General features: G+C 40.4%; 2 protein-coding genes across 2 annotated transcripts; both read right to left on the reverse strand.

Annotated features, from left to right (window-relative positions):
- Window positions 1-1,065: 1,065 nt before the first annotated feature.
- On the reverse strand, window positions 1,066-5,990 carry LOC131252576 (probable LRR receptor-like serine/threonine-protein kinase At3g47570). The gene is made up of 2 exons (XM_058253192.1): window positions 4,953-5,990; window positions 1,066-1,664 (listed from the first exon to the last, which is right to left on the reverse strand). The coding sequence occupies exons 1-2, from the start codon at window positions 5,986-5,988 to the stop codon at window positions 1,249-1,251; spliced, it is 1,452 nt and encodes a 483-aa protein (XP_058109175.1). The 5' UTR covers window positions 5,989-5,990; the 3' UTR covers window positions 1,066-1,248.
- Window positions 5,991-6,413: 423 nt separating this feature from the next.
- LOC131253760 (putative receptor-like protein kinase At3g47110) lies at window positions 6,414-7,679 on the reverse strand. The gene has a single exon (XM_058254898.1). It carries the CDS (start codon window positions 7,677-7,679, stop codon window positions 6,414-6,416), a length of 1,266 nt encoding a protein of 421 aa, XP_058110881.1.
- Window positions 7,680-10,411: the final 2,732 nt, after the last annotated feature.

Here is a 10,411-nt window from a genome sequence, read left to right on the forward strand (position 1 = left end):
CCATAGTCTGCGATACTACGTACTACCATCCCGACTTCACTCCAGCACAGTCATTTCATTCGCACCACATATTGCATTGCATCCTCGACATCTGATATTTGACTCCTTATAACTCCTCATTTACATACTGATTTATATTACGTACTCTGATATTGTATGACTCATGGACTTATCAGTATTTTCGATATTGTATAATTATGGTATGACAATATGATGATAATTATGTGATTACGGATGCATGTAATATGGTTATGACTGTGGTATGATTTCCTTGTAGCATATTTAGCTTGCCTGCATGTAGGACACACTGCACACACGTGTGTACTCACTAGGCTTTTTGCCTAAGCTTCATATTTCCTATGTTTTTTTGAGGGTTGGAGTAGCTTGGAAGACTTAGCTTTCTCGATGCATTGCATCTATTCTTCGATTTGGCAATATTGACGTTACATATCTTTTGTAAAGCATTATGCTTGTAACCATCGGGACTTATGATGGAGAGTGTTGCTTGGTAGTTTGATCATGGATCTTCGTGCTCAGGTATTACTATATATATAAATAAAAAAAATTTCAGTAAAAAATCTTCCTTATGGTGCGCCGAACTCGGGACTTGGTTTATGGAAGTCGAGTGCCGAATTCGGGGCATCACGGAAGCTGTCCGTCCCCGGGTTTGGGGCGTGACATCCCCATGGAGGGAAATGCGGTAGCTAACAACCTTGCTCAGAGGGGTAGTGATAGTTAGTCTAGTACAATTTTCACTTCTTAGGAGGCTCTTCCCTGTATCACCAGAGGCCTCTTATTTCTGAATAGGGTAGGATTGGATAATTTGAGAGAGGGATAATTTCTTTGGTGCTTGTCTTTCTTTTCTCACGATTGCCCGAAAGCTCTCTTGTAAAATCTTTGGTTATGAATGAAATGTTGGTTTTGAAAAAAAAAAAAAAGTTGTTGAATAAACAAAAAATAATAATAAATAGATACTTCGAGAACCTAATCATTCCTATGTAACCAAGAGTAATACTTGCACATAAATTGACAAAATACACAACCATGATGATGAACCCAGAGAGGTAACAGAAAAGGCTACAATTGTAATGTCCAAATAAATAACAATTACATGTTCAACAAGCAGTTTTCAGCCATCCACTTTAAACGAGATTTGCAAATTGCCAGTGGACATGATCTGATGACCCCCACATTGATGTAAGATGAATGGACCCCACATCAGCGAAGGCTCTTGTTTCATCCATTCCTTTAGATCCCAGCAGCAAGAAACATGTCCCTTATCACTAGCATTTTTTTGACTACATCTTTCATCTGCATCCGATCTCTTGGCGATTCAAGAGAACATGCGACTCCAATACCAAACACGGAAACCAAGCACTCCAAGACACTACCTGTTTTGATTTCGCCATTGTTGATATGATTGAATGCTATTTCTTCTTCTATTTCTTGATCTTGCACTTGTTCTTCTTTTTGTCCTTTTAAGAGTAGCGGGTCCACTATCTCCAGCACTTGATTGGGCAAAGCCATTTTGACAAATTCATGAATGCTTAAACCGTCCTTAAACATGTCTTCAGTGGGCCTTTTGCCCGTGAACATCTCCAATAAAAGGATTCCATAACTGTAAACATCGCCTGACGCAGAAACATTGCCACCCATACCATACTCTACGGTTCAAAAAATTTATTTTTGTAAATATAGAGGTACCATTTATATTATTTAAGGTAAAGTTCGTTTTACACAAAAGATCATGAAATTTTATAACATTAGCGATTAAGTAATCTATTTTGATGCAAAATACATGAATTTAATGATATTTTGTGCAACTAGTCACACCTAATTAAGACCCAAAGAAGAAAAATAAAAATGTTGATTTAAGGGTTTTTTTTTTTTTCTTTGCTTTGCTTTTTCTTTTCTTTTTGATTTGTCAAGTGATCATTGTCAAATTATGGAAATATACTTTTCAACATTGAAGTTTTTAAGGTTCTAGACCATATACTGCCGATAGAAACAAAGAATGGAAAATGATAGAGTGACATGCTGTTCTGTAATAGGATAAGCCACCAATCAGCCAGGGGTAGGTGCCATGTAAAGTTATTTTTCGAACTTATTTTTCAGATTTATTTATTTTTTATTCCCTTTCTATGTTTTAAGACATCACATGGCACACTGTGATTGGTGGCTTAAATTGCAGTATGTTACCTTCAAATTAATTAAAGAAGGGATGCCGATTGTGTACGGAGGCTCTCACCACCCTTTACTGTGGCATGAAGGCTCTGTTGATGTGTTTTATCCATGCCATCCATTCATTTTTCCAGCTCATTTTAGGGCATGAGACCAAAATTGAAGTATATACAATGCTCAAGTGGACCACACTACATGAAACAGTAGGAAGTGAACGCTCATTGTTACAATCTTCTTGGGGCCACAGAAGTTTTGGATCAAGATTATATTTGTGTTTTCCTTCATCCAGGTAAGTGTGACCTTATGAACAGATTGGATGACAAATAAACATCACTGTGGGCCCTAGGAAGGTTTCAATGGTGGAGGTCATTGTTTCCACTGTTCTTTGTGTGTGGTCCGCTTGAGGTTTTGATATGCTTCAATTTTGGGCCATGTCCTAAAATGAGCTGGAAAAAATAGACAGACAACTTGTATAAAATACATACATCATGGTGGGCCCCACAAAGTCCTCACACCAGCGGAAAAGGGTGGTGAGAATCTCACCACACAATCTGCCTCCTTAAATAACCACTGCAGCGTATAGCATGTCATGCTAATATGATTCGTTATCAGAGTGAACACAAAATATCTCACGCACAAGTAAAGGAAAGACTAAATAAACATGCATAGATTTTCCACGCGCAGCTGCTTTTAAACGACATTTTCCTACAACAAGTTGTATGTGGGGCTGACTCTAGGTTAATGTATGTCATCAGGCCAGAAAGTCTCTACGCAAATCATACCAATCAAACGACCAGATGGACCCGCGTGAGTTTCTGTATGTCATCAGACCAGAAAGTCTCTACACAAATCATACCTATCCAACTACCACATTGGATTGGTATGAATTTTACGGTTTTTGTGCGGTACTTGTTACATTTTGTGGTCTATCAGATGATTGGATCGGCCTAACTCTTGGGGCATCTCATTTATATGATGGTCAACCCTGATGGATGGGTTCAATGCCATGGCACACCATGAGAGGCATCACATACAAGTAATTGTTGCGTTTGAAACATTCTCTTATATATGTCAACCATCAAATGCAACTAAGCTGATCATTCCTACTAGACTTTATGGTTTTTGGTGAAAAATATTTACTGTTCAGCTTGCTTAACCACATTGTTCTCTTAATTTTTCTAAGTTGTTTTCATGTTGGGCACAACTCCTAAAACTCAAAGGATCAAAATTCATAATGGAACTAAAACTTACTATTTATAGTAAAAATGAAAATAAAATGGACTTTCGACCGTCTATCTAATGGAATCTCATAAATCCGACGTGGGCAACCCAGCTTAGCGGAGTTGGTTGGATAAAGTAACTTCTCCTACACCAAAATCCTATATGGTAGGTTCGAAAACTCATCCCAATTTGTGTGATACCATTGTTTTAAGGTTCTGATGATCCAAATCATTTCTACCTGGGCCTTCTCTGGTCCATCTTTTAATGCAGGAACATTTTCACATTGGGCTCGAGTGGAGTCACCTGTGGGATGCAGGGGCACACTCGGGGTGGGTGACTCATGCGATTTGGGGCTCACAGGAGAGGTCTAGTGTTTGAGACTCCTTACCAGGGGTGATTAATGTGCATTTCACACCGGGCTCGAGTGAGGGAGCTCATGGGATGCGGGGACACACTCGGGGTGGGTGACCCATGTGATTAAATTGTCCTACATCATCTTTTCTATGAAATTGTCTGTGACCCGCTCTACATCAGCATACATTATAACCTTCACTTAATAAATAATTTTTTTTCTTTTATATATATATATATATATATATATATATATATATATATATATATATATGGCAGGTGGACTTTCCTTCCCACGCCAGTCGTCTTGTAGGAGCGAGTCATGCCCGGCGTACACCGGTCTGCAAACGCGGCAGAGCAATACAGCTGCAGAAATTCAGAGCAAGTGCCAACATGGAGCCTCCAACGCAACACAGCAGGGCTGCACAACCTATTCTCTCTAAATTATCTGAACCTAACCGGAATTTTCTCTAGTCGTGCTAGGAAAAGTCATTTAAAGATTAAAATTATACCAACATGATGATTGGACGGGCATGATTTTGATGGGGTACCGTGTTAGACCTTCCGTATTCCATACCTACAGCACCGTGGACCCCACACCAACTAGTTTTGGGTGAGAGATTTCAGTATTTATATGCAGATTTACATGGATGGATGGATGTATGGATGGGCCGACCTCCATGAAAAAGTAGACCATGTGAAAGAAATGAAAATTTTGTCAATATTTTCTGGAAGATATCATGTTTCAAAGAACATGGAATGATTAATTATATGACTTCAACCACATGTGATTTCACATCTGATCCACCAACCATTGCCCACTGCGATCTGGATATGCCATCCAAGCTGTCCATTAGATGCTGGTCTCAAAACCCAAAAATCAACCTAATCCAAATCTCAGATGGGCCAGACCATAGGGAGAAATGAGGAGAGAAAAGTAGGCATGGAGTTTCAAGTACTTTCCAAGAAAATAAAAATTTGAAAATTGTTGAGCTTTAGGAGATGAATGAATCTGGGCCACCCAAGTAGTGCATAAATGTCATTTTTAAAGAAAATGTATAGCTAACTTATACATATTGTGTGTAATAGACAAAATGCTGATTTTAGCTTCATCTTAGCATCTAGCGATATGAAATTATTGAGAATTTTTAAAATAACACTAAGAAAAGGAATAAAAGAAAGATGGAAGGAGTTGTTACCTGGGGGAACATAGCCAATGGATCCCTTTACTGCAATGGAGTTAGTTCTATTTGTGGAGCGATCATCGACAGCCTCATAAAGGAACCTTGCGATGCCAAAATCACTCACATGGGCCACCATGTCATTATCAAGTAGAACATTACTTGGTTTGAGATCGCAGTGAGCAATGGGCGTTTGGCAATGGTGATGAAGATAATCCAGAGCATAAGCTGCATCAATGGCTATGTTTAACCTCTGAATAAGGTTCAAAGTCCTTGATCGATGTTCCTCGTCAATTTTTGGATGCAACCACTCCTCTAAACTTCCATTCGGCATGTACTTGAAAACTAGTGCTTTGAAATCATTGCCCTTAAAATCAATGCTTGAGCAGGATGCTAAGATCTTGACGAGATTTCGATGCCGGACATTTCTCAATGCCTCGCATTCTGCGAGGAAGCTTCTCCAAGCTCCTTGTCTTTGAAGATTGAGTACTTTCACTGCAACAATTTGGCCATCTGAAACAAAGTATCCTTTATAAACAGAACCATAACTTCCCACGCCGATCAAATTGTGTGAAGAGAACCCATCTGTTACTTTGAGAAGCTCCGCATAAGAGACGTTCTTGTACCGGTCTTCTGAGGAGGAAGTGTGCAAATGCTTCTGTCTTGATTTTCTTCTCCGAAGAAGGGCGAAACACAACAATAATGAAATCAAACACACAGCAACGATAATGACTGGTATGATTACTTTCAGGCTTAAAGACCTCCGCGATTTAGATCTCAGAACAAGGCATTTGGGTAGGCCTAGTTTTGGGATACCTCCACAGAGTTTACTGTTTCCAATCACAGAAATCCCACTTGCATTTTCAAACACCCCTTGGATAGGCACTTGGCCCTCAAAATCATTGAAAGAAAGATTTAGTTTCTGCAGAGTAAAACTCTTTAGATATTCTGGAATTTGCCCACTCAAGTTATTCCGCGAGAAATCCAACTCTACAAGGCCTCTCAAGATCCTCAAAGAGTTGGGAATGGTCCCTTGAAAGGCGTTACCTTCCATGTACAAGCGTTCCAAGCGCTAGCATCTGCTTAGCGTTTCGGGAATTTCGCCTGACAATTTGTTCTCTGAAAATGTCTAGTTCTTGAAGATTTTTAAAGCTACCCACTTCCACGGGGAAGGACCCAATCAAAGAGTTTCTAGCTAAGTTGAGAGATATTGACAGAGAAGTGAGGCTAACGAGCTGTTTGGGTATTATACCATTAAGGTTATTTTGGGAAAGGTTCAAAACTATCAGTTTTTGACAATTTCCTAGACTCGAAGGTATGTTACCAGATAGGTTGTTTTCTTGCAAGTAAAATTTATTCAGTTCTGTGAAGTTGCCTATGGAAGACGGAATTTGCCCAGAAAATCTGTTTCCTGACAAGTCTAAAAATTGCAGCTTATGAAGCTTCCCAATAGTGAAAGGAATGTCACCTGTGAAATTGTTATGATCCAGATTCAATTGGGTTAAGCTGACGAGATTTTCTGATTCCTTCAGGGATCCTTCCATACAGGTGGTTGAATCCCATCGCTAGCCAATGGAGCCGGGTCGATAAATTGGCTATGGAATTAGGCAGCATGCCTTTGAAACTATTGTTATGAAATCCAAATTGTTCCAAGTAGCTGCAATTGGTAAGCGAATCGATGAATTTCAAGTCGTCTTCTTTCCCTGTTCCAAGTCGGTTACCGCCAATAGAGAATATAAGAAGATATTGAAGAGTCCCAATATCCATAGGCACACTTCCAGTAAAATCGTTGTTGGTGAAATAGATATCTTCAAGCAATGAAGCATTGGCTAGTGAAACAGGAATCGAACCGGTGAACAGGTTTGCCGACACATAAAACAACTGGAGATTAGGAAGACGGATGCCTAAGTCAGGAGGAAGTGTGCTGTGAAGCCGATTCACTGTGATTGAGAATAGAAGTAGCGTCGAGAGATTGTAAATAGAGAAAGGGATTGTGCCAGACAGATTATTTTGAGATATCTGGAGCGCTATTAAATTCGGGATGCGGCCTAAATCACCTGGGATGTTTCCCTGTAAGTTATTTCTTGATAATGAAAACTGAGTGAGAGATGAAAGGTTTCCTAGCCAAGGTGGGATTCTTCCGACGAGATGGTTGACATGAAGAGACAATCGACGGAGATTGGATAAAGAGCTAAGCTGGACAGGAATCTCAACTACGAGTTCATTGAAATTTAAATCGATAACTTGGAGGTCCGAACAGTAGGTCAGATTGGATGGGATTTTTCCTACCAACGAATTGTAACTGAGATCGAGAAGCTGAAGACGGAAGAGGTGTCCTATTTCTTGTGGGATTTCGCCGTGGAAGCTGTTGCCTCCGAGGTGGATTACGTTGAGGAAGGTGAGGTTACCTACTTGGGGAGGAATGGAGCCTTCCAATTTGAGGGACGTTAAGTTGAGGACGGTGACCCTCTGATCGCTGACACTGCACCTGATTCCGCGCCAATTGCAGAAATGAAGAGAATCGTTCCATGAGCTCATGGCGTTGAGAGGATCTTTGGTTATTCGGTCCTTGAAGGCAAGCAGAGCCAGTCGATCGGTTTCGTTGGTTGGGACGCGGGCAAATCTGGACCGTTGGATCAGACACAAGAAGAGAGTTGTATGAAGCAGAAATGACCAAAATAGCTTTGGACTCACAGAAGGCACCTCCATTCCAAAGGAGGAAATTGGGCTGTGCTCTTCAAGCATTACCCAGCCCCATATTTGTAGTGAAGCATCGGTGGTGATATGTGGGGCCCACCTGGTCCCACATATCTTGTACGTATGAGGAATTTTTTTATCCTTGACACCACGATACTTCAAAAAATATTTTCAGAGTTTTCAACTTGTGGACTGGGATCGATGGTTCAGTGATCAGATCAATGGTCAGATGAGCTCCACCATGGACGCATCATGGCCCTAGCCACTGATTATTGGCCTTTTTCCTAGCTGAACGTGGACCATTTCCATATTTCTCTTTGTAACCGCCTATTTGTTATAGACTTCAATGGAAGGTTATGATCGTCCCAACTAGAGTAGACTCGGATTTAACGACTACATTGAAAGCTTTTTGTGGTTACGAGAGTTTTGGATGAAGCTGATATTTGCTTTTTACAACCATCTATGTCAATGTGACCGCATGATCAGGTTTGATGATAAATAAAAATCACTATGGCCCCTATAGAAGGTTTCAACAGTAGACATCTTTATCCCATCAGTTTTTTGTGTTGTGGTGATCTAATTCAGCTTTATATATGCATCAATTTTAGCATCGTGCCCTAAAATGAACTGAAAAAAGGGTGGATGACATAGATAAAATATATACATCACAATGAGCCTCATGGAAGGTGTTGGATACCAGGCAATCCACATCCAAGAAGACAAGAAATAACAAGACCAAGGTCTGTTTTTTTATTAGAGATAAAGGACTTTGGTACTCGCTTGTAATTCTCCCCATCTGCGGTTAGATAAGCTACAAGAAGACCGAGGCTGCTTTAAATTCAAAAAAAAAAGAAAAAAGAAATGGTACTCAGTTCACGTCTCCCCGGGAAGATGAGCCACAAGTATGGCTGTACACGAGCAGAGTTAGCTAAAGCTCGGTTCGACTCAGTTCGAAACTGAGTTCGAGCTGATTTGTTGAGCTCGGAAAATTTTCGAACCGAGTTTGAGCTTGCCCGAGCTCGACTCGACTCGGATCGGACCAGTTCGGCGACTCAGTTGCTTTGATACTGTTGTTGCTCACCAAATGTTTGATGAAATGACTCAATGAAGTGTGGCAGGTGGCAATGAAGGTAAGTATATGAAACAAATATCCTTTTTTTTAAAAATTGATTTTTATGTTCTTTACAAGGTGTTTGATGAAATACCTGTAAAACCACTGTTTGTGTTTTACATGCATGAGATTTTGAAGTTGCAGCCCATGTGTTTGTGAAAATGCTGCATAGGCAAACTCGGCTTGATCTTGGTCTGAACTGGCTCGAGCTACTGATTGAACTGAGCCGAGCTAGCCAGTCAAGCTCAAGGACCGAGCCAAGCTGAGTTTCAGCTGGGGTCAGCAAGTGGCTGAGCCTAGTCGAGCTGTGTCAAGCTTGACTCGGTTCAATTCGTGTACACCTCTAGCCACAAGAAGCTCATTTGTTTATTTGAAATGACAGGACTGGCATGCAGGGCGGAGCATAATAATTTGAATTCATGCACACGGCCAGTGCATTTTAAACCTGCCTAACCAGTGGAGCCACCTTAGATAGGGGCATGGATCAAATCAGATTAATTGGAGGATACCAAACTTTGACTGCTGTGTATTTGTTTGTTGAATGTTAGTTATTGCATTCATATGATTTTTGAATTAGGACCTACCAATAGTATGTCTATCAATTTGAACCGTTAGATTGAGATACCTCAAAGATGTGGACGTACGAGATCGTGTGAGTTGGGCCCATCACATTACTGTAATGTCAATATGGCCTGCGTTTGTTCAAGCATTTCAAACCATTTTTCAATGTACAAGAAGAATTCAGCCTCAAACAAACAAATGGGCTAGGTCAGGTTCCGGTCTGCACCTTGCAAACTAATAGCCCTGATCTTTTCTTATCCTGGAAATCATGGGCCAGCGTCAAAATTCCTCAAATGCTACAATCCCAGATTGGATTTTGTTCTCATCGCAGTCTTTGTCATTGTCATGGATTTAAGTAGCGGTTTGATCATATTGGGCATTCTATAGATGGCTCTGGAGGGATCTCTAGTGGGCCAACTTAAATGTGATTGGACATTAGACTTTTGTCTCTGCTAAGCTGGCTGCCTATAAGTGGTCCCCCTTCTTGTGGCTGGATTTTAGTTAGTTTCGAGGCAAGGACTTGATAGAGAAGATCGAGTCATTGTGTGCTTTGGTGATGGTCCCAGGCCAAGGAATATGGAAAATCTGAATTGGCCTGATTAGATCAAAATCTAGGATCAGAGAGAACCAGGAACGAGCCTTCTATTGCCTTTTCCGTTGCATTCCAAATGCTAAGAAAATCTTCCACAAACCAACGTCACGTGATCTACAAATTCTCTGTTCACCAGAAACGAAGTAAAAATCACATTGCATATTGATCTGGCAATGGTTTAGGCTGCAGGAATTTTGGGTCAGATCTATTAAAAATTTTGATTTTAGTAGGCCTAATTAAGTCCAGCCAATTACTGACCTTCATTGTATCTAATTGAGAAGAAATACAAAGTATTCAGGCTACAACAATCGAGGTCATGGTTTATCAGGTGCAATCCATGAATAGAGGAAGTGAATTGCTAAGGGGAAAATGAATAATAATGTGCACTTGAATATATGGTGGCTGTGATAGCTGTGTGGGTTCACTGTAATGTGGGAGTGCCATCGACTTGACAAAGCTACCACTTTTTGTTTCTTGCTTTTCTAGGTTACAAGATTTCCCCCAACAAATATAAAA

Source organism: Magnolia sinica, chromosome 8 (assembly GCF_029962835.1).
Source record: "Magnolia sinica isolate HGM2019 chromosome 8, MsV1, whole genome shotgun sequence".
In the NCBI taxonomy this organism is placed as follows: Eukaryota; Viridiplantae; Streptophyta; class Magnoliopsida; order Magnoliales; family Magnoliaceae; genus Magnolia; species Magnolia sinica.

Coding starts and splice junctions, on each gene's coding strand:
- LOC131252576 (XM_058253192.1), bottom strand. CDS start 5,988: ATGGAAGGTAACGCCTTTCAAGGGACCATTCCCAACTCTTTGAGGATC. Junction 1,665..4,952: donor CATTGGCTATGTTCCCCCAG/GTAACAACTCCT, acceptor TTTGAACCGTAG/AGTATGGTATGGGTGGCAAT.
- LOC131253760 (XM_058254898.1), bottom strand. CDS start 7,679: ATGCTTGAAGAGCACAGCCCAATTTCCTCCTTTGGAATGGAGGTGCCT.